The sequence below is a fragment of the Diaporthe amygdali genome, assembly GCF_026229845.1.
Source record: "Diaporthe amygdali strain CAA958 chromosome Unknown NODE_3_length_2959817_cov_65_330692, whole genome shotgun sequence".
Classification (NCBI taxonomy): Eukaryota; Fungi; Ascomycota; class Sordariomycetes; order Diaporthales; family Diaporthaceae; genus Diaporthe; species Diaporthe amygdali.
The window spans coordinates 2,186,904-2,205,739 of record NW_026517023.1 but is presented as its reverse complement, the minus strand read 5'-3'; the positions used below and the strand labels follow the sequence as shown (position 1 = coordinate 2,205,739).

The window sequence follows — 18,836 nt, the reverse complement described above, 5'->3', positions numbered from 1 at the left end:
TACTACTGCCCCCGGGTAAGAGCGAGCCATGTTGTTGGGACGTGGATGGCAAGGCGAAGCGGAACATCTTCCTAACTGGTACAGGTAGATGTGAGTGATGGCAGGACTTGAGCCGTGTTGACTGCCATGTCAATGTGGCTTTGTGCTGGGAAATGCTAAACGCCATGGGCCTCTCGCAGGAATGCTTGCCATCCTCCTGCCAGCTTGCCAAACCACGATCCGGGTCCTACCGCCTCTCCCAGTTACACTTGTCCGTGCCATTGCAATTCACTTCTTCAAGCCTGTGTTTCACTTTCCTCGTTATTTTTGCATACAATCGGGAAGGTCCTATAAAGCCGCCTGCCGTGTCTGAACGCTCGACGTTCTGAATGTCAACCTGTCTTTCCCAACCAGCAGCGACAAAGCCTCTCATTGCAGCTCCCGCTCCCGAATCTTTTGTCCCAGTACATTTTTAGATGTCCGTGTCTTCTTCGGGAACAGTTCAATTCCTCCTTTCTATAGTTGATTGAGTGAAGGCAACGATCTTCTGCCTTTGTTCCATGAGACCAGAACTCCTCGAACGGGCCCGCTCACTCCTAGCACTCGACTCGCTCCAGCTTTCTCTCCGCCTTTAACTTTGATTCGACTCCTTGCGCTGGACGACAGCCTCCAAACCACAACCTTCTCTAATCGAAGCCAACCTTCCACTCATTTAAAAGAATAAAAGACGACTAAATATGGATATGTCAGGCATGGACATGGGGGGGATGTCAGGGATGGCGATGGGCTCTTCATCCACTACGTTGACCACTTTGACAAGCGCGACGGTCATGTCAGTGACATCGGCGGCAACAAGGACTGCAACCAGAACTATCACAAGCGGCACAACGACGGCAACGGCCACTGCCATGGCGACAGGCTCGGGCTCGATGGGCATGAGCATGAGCAATGTGGTGGGCAGTGCTGGCGAAGTCTGCGAGATACACGTGTGTACCTAGGCCCTTTTCTCCCCCATTACGTTTGAGACCCGTGTACCCATTCCACATCTCAGATGCTCCAGTTCTCGCAATCGAACGACCAACTGACATTCCGACTCCCCTCTTTACAGATGCTCTGGAACTGGCACACGATCGGCGCGTGCTTCATCACACCACAATGGCAGATCGGCTCCCAAGGGGCGATGGTCGGCACCTGCTTCGGCGTGGTCTTCCTAGTCATGGCGCTCGAGGCTCTCCGGCGCAGCACGAAGCAATTCGACCGGTATCTTATCCGGAAACACAGGGAGACGGCCGACGCCCGCTACCACCAGGTGTCGCCAGTAGCCCCGGTGGACGCGAATCACCGAACGCTGCCAGCCCCTGTCACGGCGCCGGCGGAGTGCTGCACCGGGTCTAGGAAGTCCAGCACAACAGCCGTGGCGCCAGACTGGACTGGTAGCGGTGACGCTGCCGCCAGCACGAGGGAGAAGCCGGGCTTGGCTGCGCAGTCTGCCCGGGGCGGTGCCGCCACTGGGGGTATGACTGTGGTCACAAGTGGGGAGCATGCCTGCTCTGCCCCATACCGCCCTAATCTGTGGCAGCAGATGATCAGGGCGCTGTTGCATGCGGCACAGTTCACTGTCGCGTACATCATCATGATGTGAGTGGTTGGCCCCATCTCAGTTTGTCTGCGAACGTCTGGAAAGACGATGACACTGACCCCTTCTTGACCTGTATCACAGGCTGGCGATGAACTACAATGGATACATACTAATCTCGATCATTATTGGTGCATACTTTGGCGCTTTCTTGTTCTCGTGGGAGACGCTGTGGGAGGGCCCGAGGTCGAACACGAGCGCGGCGGAGGAGCCGACCGTGTGCTGCTCATGAGGCAGTTTGTCGAAGAGGTATTGAGCCTGTGCCTATGTGTAGGCATGAAAAGGAAAGTAAGAGTGTTTCTCAACTGTGAGCCATCATGTACAAAATCGAGGATATGGCAACACTCCCTCTGTGTATTCGGTTTGGGATAATGGTTGGCGTCTTCTTGGCTGGGTGTTCGGGATTGGCTATGTACTTACTTGAAGCTTCGCGCCGGCAGCAGCAAGCCTGTAACTGTTGTTCAAACTCAATATTGGTTCCCTGATGATTTGAAACCAGGGTCACAAATAGTGTTGTCTCTTATTGCTCGAACGAGGGACTGCTACACAGCAGCAGCAAGTCTTGTTGATTGAGTGGTCGGGGTCCATGCTGACTCATCATCGCATTGCAATGCACGGGTGAGATCCAAAGGGGAGCATCGTTTGAGGCGATGAGGACTTCTAGCCCAACTACCCATCCCACTCATCGAGAGCTCCAGCTCCACTACCGCGCCGAATCGAATCTCATCAGAGACCTATCCGTACTGCAATGCAGAGTCTGCGCAGCACCAAATAAATCACTCTATCTGAAGGCCTGCTGACAATTCCTGCGGGCTTTCGGTGGCGACGGTTTCGGTTGCGCCATCGGTACCGGCGCCCTTTTCTTGGCACGGCCCGGCTTACCAAGAACGCGCCCCCTCTGCGCTTAGCCTTCACCTTGCAACGTAGATCAAGGAACACTATCTATTCTAGCCTTCCTTCAGCTTCTCACGACTCCGTGGCCACTTCAGGCTTGGCCTGTGAGAAAACCATTCTTGACACAGGATGGCCAGCAAGCCATTAGCACGTAGCTCAGACGGCTGCTGGACCTGCCGTCTCCGCCGCAAGAAATGCGACGAGGCCAGGCCTCAATGCGCTGCATGCGAGGCACTGGAGATATCATGCCTCTACAGTGACGAGAAACCAGAGTGGATGGACGGTGGGGATAGGCAAGCCGAGAAAGCTGAGGAAGTGAAAGCAGAGGTGAAGAAGAAGGCAGCCTGGAGGAGGGAAAGGAAATATCTGACCGGAATTGAGCCTGGCATCGAGGAGTTGAGCGTGGCCGATGGCGCTTCAGAGTTGAATTTCACCACGCAAAATGATGCCAGCAGAAAGAAAACCACCGTGGGGGCGAACAACGCTGCTTCATCGACGAACAGCTCGTGGGACTCTCCGCAGAATTCTTCTTCCGAGGCAACTAGTAACACCACGCCTCCTTCCTCAACTGCCGAACCAGGCGCTTTGTCCTCAGGGGACGGGATGTACATTCAAGGGCAGCAATTTGCTGCCCATGCCACGACTCAAAGCTTCTTATCATCCGCTCCTGTGGGCACAGTACCCTATCACAGCCTCAACGAACGTGAGCTCACCTTCCTCACGATGTACCTCGACTACGTCTTCCCTTTCCTTTTCCCCTTCTACCGGCCACCCTTGCTGCAGTCAGGGCGAGGATGGCTCTTGATTCTGCTCTTGCGGAAGAGGACTCTGTTGCACTCAGCGTTGTCACTGGCCACCTACTTCTTCGCTGTCGCAACAGACAACCTGCTATCAGGACACGAGTTATGCCGCGAGCACAACCGCTCGGAACTGGAGAAGCAGCACGAGCTCACCCTCAAGGAACTGCAACATGATGTTGCAGTAGTGAACGAGAGAGGCGTTGCCTCAGACCTCATCGAGAGTGCACGCATAATGGAGAGCATTGTGCAGCTTGTGGTCTTCGAGGTTGCTGTGACTCGAAGGATAGCGTGCGCGGAGAGCTGGATGGTGCATCTTGACGGCGCTTTCGTTATGTTTGAGCAAATTATGGAGCACCACGCCTCGAGCGGAGAAGGGGATGGGAAGCATTATTGCTGGCATGCAATAATAGGGCAACTAGGCGTAGGGTCGCAGATGCCCACGTTGGGTTTCTCGCCGTCCGGCGACCCCTACCCTTATAATTCCGATCAGGCGGCGATGAGGTTCTTCACGGCGCTCTTGCTCTTTGCGGATGTCATCTCTGCTACAGCGTTGGAGACGACGCCGAGGCTGTACAGATTTCATGGCATCCTACTTGAATCCTCCTCAGGAAGCTTCGCCGGAGTCGACATCACTGGACCGCAGATCAACCTAGAGAGTATTGTTGGCATCAAGAACTCCGTGATCACCCTTCTCGCACAGGCAGCAGACCTACACGCGTGGAAAAAGGAGATGACGAAGAACGGGTCGCTGTCCATGGTGCAGCTCGTTACCCGGGCGTCGCAGATCGAGACGCCCCTGCGGGGCCTGATCGCATGCTTGGAACAGCAGAGACAAAGCGCCAATGACGGCCACGGCAACCAGGTTCCGCCCATGACGAACCCGATCGATTTCATCGCGCAGTACAACGTCGGCCTCCCCATCATCCCGAGCTCAAGCACCGTCTGGACCAGCCTGATCTGGGCGTACGCCTCGCTCACGTATCTGTGCACCGTCGTGTCGGGCTGGCAGCCGTCGTGCCCCGAGATCCGCGCCAGCGTGGCAGCCACCATCGATCTGCTCGCCAGCGCTCCCGTGCCAGCGTCGGTACGGAGCGTCGTCTGGCCGTTCTGCGTGACGGGTTGCCTCGCGCTGCCCGAGGAGGAGGGCATCTTCCGCGGCTTGGTCGAGGCGCTGGGCCCGCTGTCGAGCTTCGGGACGATCGCCGGTGCGCTGCGGGTTATGGAGGCTGTGTGGGCTAGGAGGGGCCAGCTCGGGCCGGACTGGACCATGGCAGAGGGGCTGAGAGGCGTGGGGACGGGCGTCATGCTTGTGTGAGAGGGTGTGTTCCAAATCTCCTTCGCTAATGTTCAGTGACTAGTGTCATGGTGGCTACTGCGGCCACTTGTGCACTTGTTCAAACTCACGGAGCGGGCAATGTGTACTGTTCCCTCTACACCTGATGGGTGGATGAGGAAGTCACTACTAGGGAAAGGAAAATCTAGGATCCCATCCAGGATGTGGGCTCAGATACGCTTCGTACCCATCAGTACAGACACTTGGACACTGAGCAGGGAGGTCCGAGAATCGCCTCGGGAGGCGCGGGCTACCGTGCGTGGAATTCTGTTCAATCGAGGGCTCTCAAGCTTGATCAAGAGGCCGAGGTCGAACCACGAGACCTACGGTTCTCTGGTCCAGGACTACCTGTCACAACACTGAACCACACTCGGTGCTGCCTCAGAACAAGGTCAGCGCTGTATCACATACAATTCCTTGTCATCAAAGGACACATGAATATGACCCGGTCGTTTTTGTGCAAGAATGGGTCTAAGCATATGGGCGTTCAGACAGAACACCGCGCTGTCAGCGAATCCCTCCGGCGATGCTTGGAGACGCGCAGATAGCATGCAGTAGTCACCTGTGGCGACGCCTACCGCTCTGGTCTTCCAGGACTTCCGAGGAGTGCGGTTACGGCAAATACACTCGATCTCGCATCGCTTCATGTCACCGGGCCATTGCAGACCCTGGTCTGCTATGGAATCGTCGCTATGGCTCACTCATCGACCTCACGGAGTGCTACCTGCCCTTGCCGCGCAACGTCTGACGATTCAGGAGTCGACAAGGGAATTCTCATACCATGATCGATTAGAAGCATCTTTGAACTCTGACTCTTGTCAGAATTGGGATGACATTTCGACTCATGGCCTGAAAGAGCGCATTCTCAAAAAGGCACGGGATAACCCGTCATGGCAGGACCAAGACAACTCTGGTAACTATATGGCTCAGGGGTGCATGCATGACGATGGTTCAGTGCAAGCAAGCCTAAGTGCGGATCCCGTTGGTTGCTCTAGCTGAAGCTTAATTCAACGGCAGACTGCATATTTTCCGCAGGCAAGGCTCACAGCCCCTCCAGGATTTGTTCCACAGGGGCCCGAACTTTCCGTGCTGTGCTTCTCTGGTTTTCCAAACACTGGATTCATGCATCATTCAGGAGTGGTCTCGCATTGGTACAGGCAACGGACATCCTCCCACATCTGAGTCTTCGTCTGATCAAGGAGGCGTCTGCACAAGTCTATGAACTGCTAACCTACCACAACTCGATATGATGGATCGCCGGTTCGAAATTTTGTCATGTCGCCCTGTGCAAACCCGTCTGTCTACGGAAGTCAGAAGAACTGGGCTACTGGTCGTAAATAATACATTGGCGCCCTGCATGGATCTTGAGCGAGGCCCACGATGTCCTCCAATCTCGCCTGATTTACGTTGTGGCCGAGTCAGTGTTGAACTTCAATGAGGTCTTGATCAGGACAGGAACAAATTGTGCAGTTGAAGCCCCTTTTGCTACACCTCCCGGAGTTCTAGGCTGGACCCTGATCTTCCGACCGCCGACAGGGGTAATGCAGCGGCAGCACGCCGGTGAAGCCCGCAGTACTGACTCCGACCCCTGAAAAGACCTCCGGGACCTACCAGTCCGCAACGGAGACAACAATGCGACGAGTTCGCCCGTGTCCGCTGGCAAATGACTCCTTGAGCATTTATTAAAGATAGAAGAGTTCCCAGGGCTGTGAAGAAAACAGAACTTGAGATACAAACTCGGGATCTCACAAGACCGCGCCAAGGACTCGAACACGAGAAACAGGATATCTACGAGATGGCTTCGCTAGTACGGTTCATCACGGCCGTCGCTGCCCTAGCGACGACTGCTCAAGCGGCCTCCCTCCAGCAGGTCACCGAGTTCGGCCCCAACACTTCTGGAACTAAGATGTATCTATACGTGCCAGACTCTCTCAGTTCGGCAGGCAATAACACGAACGCACCAGTCATCGTCGCCATCCACTACTGTACCGGCACCGCAGAGGCGTACTTTTCTGCCACGCCATATCCAACTCTCGCCGAGCAGTATGGCTTTATTGTTATCTATCCCGAATCACCTTACGAGGGAACGTGCTGGGATGTCTCCTCGCAGGAGGCGCTCACCCACGGCGGCGGCGCGGACACAAGCTCCATCGCGGAGATGGTTGCTCACACCATCAGCACCTACGGCGCGGATAGCTCTCGGGTGTTCGTAACGGGAAGCAGCTCCGGCGCGATGATGACCAACGTCTTGGCGGCTACGTACCCGGACGTCTTCAAGGCTGCGACGGTGTACTCTGGTGTGCCGGCGGGCTGCTTCTACACGGGCACTATAGACGGATGGAATTCGACATGCTCTTCGGGTGAGAGCATCCACACGCAGAAGGAATGGGCAGATACCGCACTGGCCATGTACCCGGGCTATACTGGCCCGAGGCCGAAGATGTTGATCTTCCACGGAACCGCGGACACGGCTCTGTTGCCTCAGGTAAGGGAAAAGGCTGCTACCTCATCCTTGAGGACTCGTATTTGGAGAGAAAGCTGACCAGATCCGTATAGAATTTCAACGAGACCATCAAGCAGTGGACTGGCGTCTTCGGGTACTCCGACATTCCTGAACAGACGTTGGAGCAGACGCCTTCCGCCGCTTATACCAAATATGTGTATGGAGATAACGTCGTAGGAATATACGGCACGGGCATCGGGCACACGGTCCCGGTCATGGGGGATGAGGACATGGCGTGGTTCGGTATTTCGAACACTACGGCGGCGTCCAAGAGGAAGTTTCGAGTGTTTTGATCCAGCTGAAGGCACTGGAAAAGCAATGCTTCTTGTGTGTATATATTGATTGCAGTGGGTAAATAAATCGTTTCTTGTTGCTTAGCTCATTCCATCTGCAAGGGATGCAGCCCTATTAGCGACATGGCGTGATTCTGCGTGACACCCGGGGCGGTGCTGGCAGGGCTGGAAAACAGTCCTGAACGGAATCCACCTATTACGAGACATAAGTTTGAGACACGTGAGAACGTGCCTTCTAGACCAAATCACGATAGCATTCTCGGATTTATCTCATACTGTCTTTATTGCCGCAACCGATTCGGATCCTTTGGTTTGACTTACATTGCAGTGTCTCGGGCCAGGCCCGGGCAGCGTGACTATCCAATGACAGACGCGTCTGGGAACACTCCCCCATTGTCCTGCCTAATCTCGGCCGCGAGGACAAGCCGATTGTCCGTGGTACAATGATCAGCACTTCTGGTGGGCTGGGCAGAGACTCGCGCAATACCCATATAGAGCTCCCAATTAGGCACGAATGGTGGGTAATCAAGGGTGGCGGATGGGCTGAAAACCAGATGGCGCGTGGCGCTTTTGGGATTCCTTCGAGGAAGTGGGACAGCCAAAGCATCGCGATGCTTTTAGCCTCGAACGAAGAGGAATCTCTTTATCATCTCGCAGAGCGATCCTCCCAGAAAATGGCCGTATTGGGCGTTGGCTTTAGAGATCTTTGCCTGTTTTGGTGTTCAAATTCGACCATCACGAGCACTCGTTGGCAAGAAGCTTTGGGGTGATAATTACATGAGAAGCTTGGCAAGGATTAGTGAGAGTCTTGTTCGCGTAGGCGTGCTGCGGCCAGGTCACACAGACCCGCTGTCAATCTCGTTAATCTCGGGCCTTATCCTCGTGGAGCACACCCTCACACCCTCCCGGGGACACCCCGAGAGTACCCAGGCTATTAGCGCCAGGGGCATGGAAGATTCTGTTTAGGCTAGTGGAATCCTCCTCTGTCACATCAACTCTAATCCCGAGCAATCATTGCCAACCAAAGAGCCACCCCCACAAGCATGATAAGGCTCCCCAACGATCATGGGCTCTTCTCACTCACTCGATATGCAGACGCCCTCGTTGATCTGCCTCGAGGCCCGGTTCCGAAGGGGGGGCGATTTCTACTCGAATGCCCCTTTTTCTCGGTTATGTCGGCGCCTGCTTCCTCCTTCAGCTCCCCATCCGGTGTAGTCTTCCCCATTTTCCCGGGGTCAGGAGAAAAGCCAGACCACGCCAGACGATCTCTGCGGGCCCTGGCTGTCACTCCACAAACACGAATCAACAGCGAGTCGGCCAATGCCGATTTGATGAGCAGCCGTTTCGTATCTGCACAAGACCAGATGAACCCTGCAAGGCACCACGTCCACCCCTGACTCGCAAGAACAGAGCTACTGTGGGCTAAATTTGGGATACGGAACCACTTGACAGCCATGCATGTTTGTTGATCCTCTGATATAAGGTTAAGGTGCATCCGCGTCGCCGGGATGAGGGCCTTTTCTTGTCTTTATCGTTGTTCAACTTCGTCTACGACATACCCACGATCGTTTATTGTGCTTCTAGCCATTCGTCACTCGCTCACGAATCTGTTTTAATTTTCCGGAACGATAATTCCAACAATAATTTTCAAGATGCTCTCCTCCGTTGCTCTCCTCGCCCTCGCCTCCGGCGCCATGGCCCTCAAGGTCACCGAGCCCTCCGACAGCACCATCTGGAGCACCGGCGAGAAGCAGACCATCAAGTGGGACACCGTTTCCAGCGACGAGTCCACCTTCAACATCTACCTTTCCAACAAGGCCTCTTACCCCCCTACCGACGTCCTCCTCGCTTCCGATGTTTCCTCCAGCGACGGCTCCTACGACGTCGACGGCAGCAAGCTCACGGATGGAAACAGCTACACCATCAACTTCACCAACGGAACCAAGACCGAGCAGATCTACGCTCAGTCGGTAAGCTCAATCCCAGGCACCAAACTTACACGGGCCATTTGCTGATATTCTCGCGTCTTATAGAGCCAGTTCAACATCACCGAGGGCACTTCCTCCGGTTCGTCTTCATCTTCCTCCTCCGCGTCCGCTACGGCGTCTGGCTCGTCGACTGCCTCCGCGTCCAGCACTGGGGCTGACTCTACCGGCACAGCTTCGTCCACCTCCAGTGGCAGCGCTAGCGCCACGGCCACGGCCACCAAGAGCTCCTCCACCTCGGATGCCTCTTCCACCTCTGCCTCCTCCTCCGGCAGCGCGAGCGCCAGCGGATCCGCCACCGGTTCCAGCTCCTCCACCAGCGCTACCGCCTCCGCCGGTGCCACCTCGGGCGCTGGCAAGATCGTCGCCAGCTGGTTCGGTATGGCTGCTGTCGCTGCTCTGGCTCTGTAAGAGCTCGGATCAGCACGTGAAATCGGATTGGTGGCTTTAGAAGCGGTCTCGTCTGTGTCTCGGTCACCACACTTATAGACGGGGGTTAATGTGTAATGAAATAGATACCATGCTGCAAGTCATTGAAGGCTAGTTTTATCTGAAAACCCTTTCGAAACGGAAAAAAAGAACGGCATGGCCCCACGTCGTGAGCACCTTTAGTTCGCAGTGTCTACAAGATCTTATTTCTGCAAGGCCAATAACACACAACTTTGTTCCCCCATCCTGCTCAGTGTTGTTTACCCCAGTTTGATGATATTTCCGCGCACTCTGTTTTGTCTTTTTTGAGGCTTGCCAATGAAATCGCGCGAGAAGTCCGTTGTCATGTATATGGTAGCGTGCCAGGTGGCCATCATACCCCACGGAGCATATTGAGCGGTCAGACATCCCATCAAACTGTGGAGTTAAACGAGGGTCGATCAACTGTCCCATATTTGTTGCTCCGAGCGTTGCGATATACCCGACGCATATTCGCCATCGCCTAGGCCCTCGACCTCGTAAGCCGGCACACTTCCAACAGCCTGTCCAAGCTTTTTTGGTCTTCCTCTAGATTCTCCTTGTGGACGTTAGTAGGGAACCCCTCGTCGATCCAAGAATGCAGAGTTCCGTCGTCATCTGCTTCTGGCCAGTGAGTCGGCAAGATGCCGTTGTCGAAGCAAATATATCTTCGGGGGAAAATCCTGACACCACAGTTGTGGCGGTGTTTAAGGCCGTACTTAGTCGCCTGGTCCCGATAATCATAGGTACGGCCCTGGTCGAACCGAAAGTCGACCAGGTTCGGCAAGCTTCCGGCGATGCGGTCGAGACTCTGGCTCCACTTTCCACCGTATGCAAACTCGCCGTCTTCGCTGCCCTCGTAACTTGGCGGCAGCGCGGCCCAGTCATGCGTCCGGACTTTCCACTCCTCCATGTTCTCCGAGTCGACGCGTATCCATGAGGCGATCATACAGTTGTGCAGGATCAGCTTTTTTAGTGATTTAATGGCGAGAATCCAGTCGATATCATTGTCGTGCGCAAGCGTGTAATACCCAAGGGCCAGTGTCTCCAGCTTCGGGAATGAGAGACCGCTGGGGTCAAAATAGCCCGGAAAAGGACCCCAATTGTCCGTCCTATGGTAGATGGACAGAGCCTTTAGATTCTCCGAGATAGGCTGAAGCCATTCCGAGATTAAATGGGCCGGAAAGGTCTGCAGTTCAACCCGAGTATAATCGTGGTCTGGCCCATGTTCATTGTATTCTTGGGTGATCGAGATATGCAATTCCTCTAGCTGGCCCATGACATCACGAAAGAGGTCAGAAGAGGTGAAGTCCGGGATTGGGCAATTCTGGAGGTTGATGATCGTGAGCTTGCGAATCGTCCTATTCCCCTCGTCTGCTGCCCTGTCCTTGATGGCTTGGAAAATCAGTTCGAGCATGTTTTTCCGTCGCGAAACGTCCTCAACGACGTCTTCATACCAGCTCGTTTCACGATCACCCAAGCATTCTGGGGTGAAGCGGATCTCCACCGAGTCGAGGTTGGGAAACTTTGCCAGTGCAGTCAGGGACTCCTCGAAATCATCGCCAACCTCCTCGTCCTCCCTCTCCGATCCAGCGTGGCTGTCCTCGGTATCCGAATGTGTGTGAATAATCGCATGCCGAGGAATCTGCCGAACCTTTTCATCCTGGCTAATACTGTTCCAAGTGCTGACGTGCTCTTCCGATCTGCTATGCGTTAGCCACCTGCTGTGGAGCCTAAAAAAATGACGGATGGGCAACCGTCATGGAATAAGGCTTGCACTTACGGAGAGACAAACACATCCTTGAAGAGCTCCTTTGCGGCATGCTTGTCCAATTCCTTGCATGCCAACCGGACGTTTGAGAGGTCTCTCTTTTTGCTCACTTGCTTGATGACATGTTCGACAACTTCAGGTGCAAGGTTAAGCAACTTTTGGCCAGGTTTTCCCGTGGCGGCGGAAGATTCTTGTGACGACATGATGCTGAATGCTCGTCGGCTGCCAAATGGACTTTTTCGATGTCCAAGATGCAAGTAGAGAGAGATCACTTGGGTTTTGTACCTGGTCGAGAACATTGAGAAGAGGAGATGAACATATTGACGCTGTGAATAGGCACGATAGGCTAGCTTCTGCCTGAAATGTTTCAGTCAACGACCGACCCGTGGACGCTATTCCGAATCCTCGCCCCACCAAACATGGTTGTGTCGATTGGACTAGCCGCGCCAGCTGCCTAGACCAGTCCAGGTATGGGATCCCAGAGCGATTGTGGCTAGCGATGATGCTCCCAATTTGCATCGATACCCTTGTGTCTCTCAATGCTGGGCTGCATTCGTGTACGTCAGTCTCAAATGTGCAGTCATGTGGTCGACGGTGGAGGAGTGCCGAATTGACAGCAGGTTCAGCTTGGCACTAGGGTCCGAACAGTGGGAAGGTCCACGATTCCATTGACCCATACACGAGACCGTTCCTTTGAGTAGCGGAAATCTCAGCCCTCGCGGGTCATTCATACCATCGCATGTGCAAAAGAGACTAAGAGCGCCGAGGTCAGCGCAGGACGGAGCCTTCCATGAAGTGAGCCTCGGAAGACGGGATTGTGTTCTTCGAAAGCTGCATTGCTTGAGTGTCAGCATTCTATCTCAGAACTCTGCCTGGCTATCCCTAGGGCCAAATCTGGGTATGCCATGAGATACGAAAGACAAAAATGTCATCTGGTGGTCGGATGAGATGACAGACTGTTCAACGGCTATTCTGAAAAATACTGATCACCAAAGTTTTGAAATCATTGCCGCGTTGAAGTTCTAATTAGAGTCAACCAGTACCATGGGCTGATGGTCGATCCTCTCCGCAATGTAGCAAAGCAGCCATGTAGAGAAAAGTACCAGTACCCTGTATCAAGTTTTCTCTGGCAACTCACCTTACTACCCTCCAATACGAGCTCAGGCTAAGAGAAGAACCCATCGCAAAAAAGCCATTCACGGCCCGCCCAAAACAAACCCAACCACACCATCAATCCCGCCGAAACTTCAACTCTGTCCGAATTGCAGTGGTACGTGTCCCGGGAAGCACCTCAAAACACCATGAGACCAGAGCAAGTCTGTCATGGAATCTTCTTCCTCCCTAAAATTTGTCTGAGCCGCCACGACCAACCTGGTCGATCTTGACGGCCTCGAGATCCTGGCGAGGATCGATCCAGAGATGAGGGCCCCAGACCTTTCGATCCGAATTGGAGGGACTTCTCTTGACCATCTTTTCTGCATCATCCCGTGCCTGACAGATCATGTCGACGAGAACGCCCTTCTTCATATTGACTTGGTGATTGGCGGTCTCTCCGTACTTCTGCTTGTAGAGGCGGCTAAAGCAGATGACACAGGGCTCAATGAGATTGATGTCTACCGACTGGCCGGTAGCCCGGAGGCCACTGATCATCCAAGCGAGGACATGGTTGTCTATGTCGACGTCCTCGAGATTGGGAAACAGGTCCTGTGCAGAAAAGTAATTAGCTTCGGCTCTTCAGAGCCACGCAAAAACAGGTAGGAAAGGAACCAACCAAGATTTCTCGCAGCTTTCCACAACAAAATTCGGGGTCCTGGTCATTGCGCGAGGAAATGCTTAAATAAGGACCAAGAGCGCTCTTTGGACCAGGCCTGCATCGCTTCTCAATGCAATCCATCATTGTAACACACTGACGTAGACCTGCGGTATCCTGTTTTGCTGCCAACTTATCGACCAGGCTCGTCAGCTTCTTTACAAGGTATTCAGTGTCTTGCTGAGCCACGAACGAAGCGGACTCTGCTCTGACCTCGTGGCCTCGCACGAAATCGTTGCTGCCGAGGCTACCGCCCGTCTTTCTACGGCTGTTGGCAGCCTGTTCTCTGCTGGGCTCGAAGGCGACCCTCTTTCTCTTTTCACCTGGATTCATATCAACTGGCCCGATCACCGAAAGATGGCGCACCATATCGTCGATAAAGGTCATGAAAGGGCGACTGGTGGGAGACACAGCGTGCTCGGGGTAGGCGTCGTCGTCACCATCTTCGTAAAAGATCCCGGCAAGCTCGGGTGGACCTGGCTCCAAGCGAGCTGTTTCAACACCTCTGGTTCCAGGTTTAGCAGCGAGCTGGTTGTCCAGAACAGAGTCTTTGCAGTCGTCAATTTTGTCAACTGGCCCCAAGAATTGACCACCCTCCTGATTCAGAGAGCCTTCAGCATTGTCCGCCTGTCCGACACCAGCAGCTTGTCCAATATTACCACCACTGGTAACGCGACTAGCCTTGCCTTTTCCCTTCCGCTTCGAAGAAGGGGGTGCTGGGAGACTACTACATGGTGGGGTGGGAGTGGAGGACAACTGGGTAGACAGCTGATCGACTGAGACGGAGCGAGTGTCTAAAGAAGGACTTGGATTGGCTGGGAAGGTCACAGCTTTAATCCTCGAGTCTGTCGCTTGCCTCCGTTTCATGAAACCCGTGATTGTATCGTCACGGAATGTCTTGAAGAAAAATACCTCCTCAAAAGGTATCTTCCAGCCTTGGCAGAGCTTGGAAATGCTGTTTTGTCTCGCCAATGCATACAGGAACCGGGCCTTCACGGGCTTGTCGACCTTTTTGGCGACGACGCGGAGAGCGTTTGGGTCGAAGGAGATGACATCCAACTGCTCATCCTCAAGGTCAACGATGGGTGGTTGGACTTTCGTGGCCCTCTTTTTTGTCTTATTGCGAGCTTTGGCTGGTCCATCGACTTGTGTCTGGGCGGCGTCGGTTATGCCATCCTGCGTACCAGGAGAGGTGGGATCGTTCAGAAGCTGAGGCTCCACTGAAGCTGATGCCGTACGCTTATGGCTGTTTTGCGAGCTGGGTAGCATGCCGACCCAAATGCACTCAACGGTTTTGGGAGCGGTCTTCATCTCTAGCGAATGTGGAATAAGTTTTGGGCTCTTGTAGAGTGCGTCTTGCTCCCGAGCCCCTTCGAAATACTGCGAAATTGTGGTGCTCTGTAATAGCTTGCTCGCAAAAAGGGTTCTGCCCCCGGTCAAATTCTGGGGAACACGATGGTTGTAGGCTTGACCGGCGAAGCTGAAGGCGTATTTGTCAAGGCGGTCAATTTCCTCCTCAGATTTGAGTGACATGCGAGACTCAGACTCGTCGCTCATCTCAACGTCTGACAGGTCATCAGATGAGGAATCGTCTCGTTGCTCTCCAGCCTCCGCGACTAAGTCGAAGATTTGAGCTTCTTCTTGTACTTTGGCGTCTTGCTCCGCGTCTTCTTGAGGTATCTTGACTTCTATTTCGTCTTGAATTCCACCTCTCTGGAGCTGCTTCGCGTTCTGATTGGCTTCGAGATTAGAGCAGTCAGGTTCTGTGTCATAATTCTGTGCTCTATTTTCTGGAAAAGGGCTGAGAACGTTCGTCGTAGGCGGTGGCATCATACTTGGCATCACTGAAGGGTCAATGGAATCGCCAGAGATGTGGCTGGTGGTTAGGTCGCTAGGCTTGGCCAACACTCCACTGGCTTGCGTATCCATCGATGCGACAGCTTGAGAAGCCATGTTAAGAGCATCACCGTTTGCTGTGCTGATAAGTTGAGGTGGCTGTTGAGCCATGATAGAGGCGAAATCTCTTAATGTGCTGAGAAAGCAATTAACAAACTAAAACTCCAGTTGGTTTTGCGAAGCTTGGCGAGAAGGCAAAATTCCGAATTGTAAGATAAACAGCCTGTGAGGCTGTTTGTGAGCTCCTGATGCTTAAGTAATTGGGAAAGCATCCGAGGTTGCAAATATCGAACGAAGAAGTTGCAATGAATTTGGTGGACAGGAAGAAAGAGAAAAGAGCAAGTAATCGAGACCTCTAAGCTTCGATTGCCTGTGAGACACCTTGAAGCTCTGCCGTGTGACTGCGTTGTTTGAACAACAATGTTGCAAGCTAAATAACTGGCAGGATCAGGAGGGGTGAGAGTCGAGTAGTAGAAGGTTCGGTTCCAAGGCACTTCTGCAATGAAGTGGTGGAAGAACGGCTTTTAGTATGAGGACAGCATCCCTGAGGAGGACCAGGTATGTGAAGGGACGACACCGGGAGAGGGAGATTTGTAAGAAAGAAAGGCAGAGAGGGCAGCGAGAGGAGTATTGACAACTTGGAAAGCTGTCAAGGTAAATTGACAAATTTCCTAAATCGAGGCAGAGGAGGCCTCGAGAGTACTGCTGATCATCAGTCCAAAGCTGTTGCTGAAAGTTGTGAGGCTCAGATATCAGACGGAACGAATTTGGTGACCACCATGGCAGTTGTGTTCAGGGAAACCACCAAATTTTCAGATGACAGCTTTAAACAGCGAATCGTTCTTGAAAAGTCGAATCTGTGGTGCGTGCGTTTAGAGAAGAAGGTTGGTGACCACCTAAGCTGGGAGGCTCCATGGAACCGGTCGACGGTAGACAGGCAGCGGCTTCACATGGAGCAAATGGAGAAGCACATCCAAAAAAGTTTGAGTAGGTAAGGTCAAAGGGCTTCAGTTCAACAACTTATGTGGAAGAAAAAACGACGACATTGCCGTTTAATTGTTCCAAAAGAAGTAGTCGCTTGAATGAGTCCCGCCCTGCTGGCTTTGCTCTCAGAACATGGGCTCAGGCAAGTGAGCATTTGCTTTACCACTATCTGATGAGAGATGAATAACCTCGACCGATAAATTAAGAGGAAAAAACTCTGAGGCACCTTTGAACCATCTCGCTACTTATGTCTACTCTTGTGTCACAACCTCCCCAGGCCGTTTGCCAACGAGAAGGAGTCGATGAAAGGGGCACCAACTTTGTAGCCCAGGACGAGACCGAACACGTCCAATTTGCTGTACTATGTTTGCGTTAAGCTATGTGATACTTGTGAGCTACGCATGCGAAGCTCCCTGATCCTCCTGATCCTGTCAGGAGGTTGTCAACAAATTCATCTCGTCCTTGAATCGACTTGATGAAGGATGAAGATAAGTTTTGGGGCATGACCACAGCGCTAAGGGAAAAAATTGCAAACTGTCGTTGACTTTGTGAGGGACAAAGAAATACGGAAAGAGACATCAAGTCATTTGAATCCGACGACCACTGGAGATATTGTGCTGAGAGACTTGATAGAAATGCTGGCTAGGGAATCCGACCGGGAAGACTTAGAACTCCCGACATGGTAGGCGGTGAGGAGCTTACCCAGAGATCGGCGGCTAGTGTGCTTGAGAGCGGCAGTAAATTTCGCGGGGCTTGCTTGAAATGCAACGACGCTCGTTTGCTAGAGCTCGCCGTCTCGAGTATTCCACGACGACTCCCACCCTACTTTCACTAGCCGAGTGTAGAGCATCTTTTCTGGGAAATCGATTTCGATCTTAAATTGGCCCATTTCTTTCATATTTAATATCGGACATTCAGTGCATCGCGAACCAGCCCTGTACCTCCTCGTCCCCGACCTTTCTCGGCGCGTGACTCACGTAACATCCAAATCTCGACCTGAGTTTCCGAACTGAATTCGACCCTTGACTTCTCGACTACTAATCGAAACCGCAATTCCCGCTGCCGAACCACAACATGGCCGCCGTCTCCCCATCTGGGTCGGACGCGGACCCAGCCAAGCTTAGCGTTCTGAAAGACGCCCTCTACGAATCATGCCAACACAACGGCGACGAGACCCGGCTTTTCAGCCAAGAAGACCTCCTCTCCCTGGGCGTGACCGACGATGCCAATACCCTCCTCCGCGTGCTCCAGGCACTCATCAACGACCGCCTCCTCATCTCCGTTGCGCGCCAGGGCGGCGGCTACCTATGGAAATGGCGGTCGGCTGCCGACGCCGCCAAGTATAGGGCATTGAACAGGGAGCAGTCCATGGTGTACGAGATGATCGACGACGCGGGCGCCGACGGGATCTGGTCTCGCACCCTCAAGGCGAGGCTGCAGATGCATGACTCCGTGCTTAAGGCGCACCTAAAGTTCCTCGAGTCTAAGGGCTACATTAAGGACATGAAGAGCGTGGAGCACCCCAACAAGAAGATGTACATCAAATCCAGCCTACGACCATCCGAGAAAGCAACCGGCGGGCCTTGGTATACGGATAGCAACCTCGACGAGGCGTTCATCTCGGAGCTGCTGAAGGTCATCTTCGATTTCATCACTAGGCAGAGCACATATCGGAGCGTTCACAGCGTGCACAAGGAGAAACAACCCAAGAAGGGCGTGCTAAAGGGAGACAAAGAGGCAGCTGTCGCTAAGGGCAAGAAGAGGGCTGCAGAGGACATATCCGGCGACGACCCACAACCCGCTCCCGCGCCACGAGAGAAGCACCGACACCGCGAGCCGAAGCGGACCCAGCTCCTGCCCCTGCCCGCGGGCTACAACGCCTACCCGACTGTGCGGCAGATCGCGGAGCTCATCTCGGCGAGCGGGATAACGAACAACACGACGCTGGGCATCGCGGACGTGCAGCAGCTGGTGGACGTGCTCGTGGCGGACGGGCTGGTGGAGCCGGTGCGCGTCGGCAAGGTCAAGGGCTACCGGACGGTCCGCGCGGCCAAGGTGGACCCGACGCCGCTGACGGCGCTGATGCGCGACCACAGCATGGACGAGGATGTCATGGAGCTGCAGGCCCAGGACATGGGCGCCGGCCCCATGAGCAACGGCCTGACGGACGCGCCGTGCGGCAGGTGCCCCGTCTTTGACCTGTGCGAGGAGGGCGGGCCCGTCAACCCGGGGAACTGCGTCTACTTCCAGAGGTGGCTGGGCGACTAGAGATGATCTTTCGGCTCACTATATGTCCATCGAAAGAGGGGACAATATGCCAGTGTGCGTATTTAATTCGATGTAAAACACAGGGACCAAGAGAGGGTAGGGAACGATTTGCATTTGCTTGTCCTGCATATGGGCAGCGAACGGAACGGCGTTTAAGGGTGACACGGACCAAAAAAGGACGCATTATTTGAGATATCCCATAGCCATTGAAAGGGTTAGGAGACTGTTGGCCGTTGA

The 18,836-nt window shown here is 53.8% G+C and overlaps 7 protein-coding genes across 7 annotated transcripts; 5 read left to right on the top strand and 2 right to left on the bottom strand.

Moving 5' to 3' along the window:
* Positions 1-809: 809 nt before the first annotated feature.
* On the top strand, positions 810-1,847 carry J7T55_003080 (ctr copper transporter; the record flags this gene model as incomplete). Its single annotated transcript, XM_053138221.1, has 3 exons — positions 810-965; positions 1,031-1,617; positions 1,700-1,847. The coding sequence occupies 3 exons, from the start codon at positions 810-812 to the stop codon at positions 1,845-1,847; spliced, it is 891 nt and encodes a 296-aa protein (XP_052998947.1).
* Positions 1,848-2,638: 791 nt separating this feature from the next.
* Positions 2,639-4,624, top strand: J7T55_003079 (uncharacterized protein; the record flags this gene model as incomplete). Its single annotated transcript, XM_053138220.1, has 1 exon — positions 2,639-4,624. The coding sequence occupies one exon, from the start codon at positions 2,639-2,641 to the stop codon at positions 4,622-4,624; it is 1,986 nt and encodes a 661-aa protein (XP_052998946.1).
* Positions 4,625-6,437: 1,813 nt separating this feature from the next.
* J7T55_003078 (carbohydrate esterase family 1 protein) lies at positions 6,438-7,438 on the top strand (the record flags this gene model as incomplete). The annotated part of the gene is made up of 2 exons (XM_053138219.1): positions 6,438-7,127; positions 7,199-7,438. 2 exons carry the CDS (start codon positions 6,438-6,440, stop codon positions 7,436-7,438), a joined length of 930 nt encoding a protein of 309 aa, XP_052998945.1.
* A 1,652-nt stretch (positions 7,439-9,090) lies between these two features.
* On the top strand, positions 9,091-9,834 carry J7T55_003077 (extracellular conserved serine-rich protein; the record flags this gene model as incomplete). The annotated part of the gene is made up of 2 exons (XM_053138218.1): positions 9,091-9,408; positions 9,472-9,834. The coding sequence occupies 2 exons, from the start codon at positions 9,091-9,093 to the stop codon at positions 9,832-9,834; spliced, it is 681 nt and encodes a 226-aa protein (XP_052998944.1).
* A 520-nt stretch (positions 9,835-10,354) lies between these two features.
* Positions 10,355-11,844, bottom strand: J7T55_003076 (f-box domain-containing protein; the record flags this gene model as incomplete). Its single annotated transcript, XM_053138217.1, has 2 exons — positions 10,355-11,573; positions 11,654-11,844. 2 exons carry the CDS (start codon positions 11,842-11,844, stop codon positions 10,355-10,357), a joined length of 1,410 nt encoding a protein of 469 aa, XP_052998943.1.
* A 565-nt stretch (positions 11,845-12,409) lies between these two features.
* Positions 12,410-15,458, bottom strand: J7T55_003075 (uncharacterized protein; the record flags this gene model as incomplete). The annotated part of the gene is made up of 5 exons (XM_053138216.1): positions 12,410-12,472; positions 12,780-12,806; positions 13,013-13,345; positions 13,413-15,190; positions 15,287-15,458. 5 exons carry the CDS (start codon positions 15,456-15,458, stop codon positions 12,410-12,412), a joined length of 2,373 nt encoding a protein of 790 aa, XP_052998942.1.
* Positions 15,459-17,405: 1,947 nt separating this feature from the next.
* On the top strand, positions 17,406-18,599 carry J7T55_003074 (dna-directed rna polymerase iii subunit rpc6; the record flags this gene model as incomplete). Its single annotated transcript, XM_053138215.1, has 1 exon — positions 17,406-18,599. The coding sequence occupies one exon, from the start codon at positions 17,406-17,408 to the stop codon at positions 18,597-18,599; it is 1,194 nt and encodes a 397-aa protein (XP_052998941.1).
* Positions 18,600-18,836: the final 237 nt, after the last annotated feature.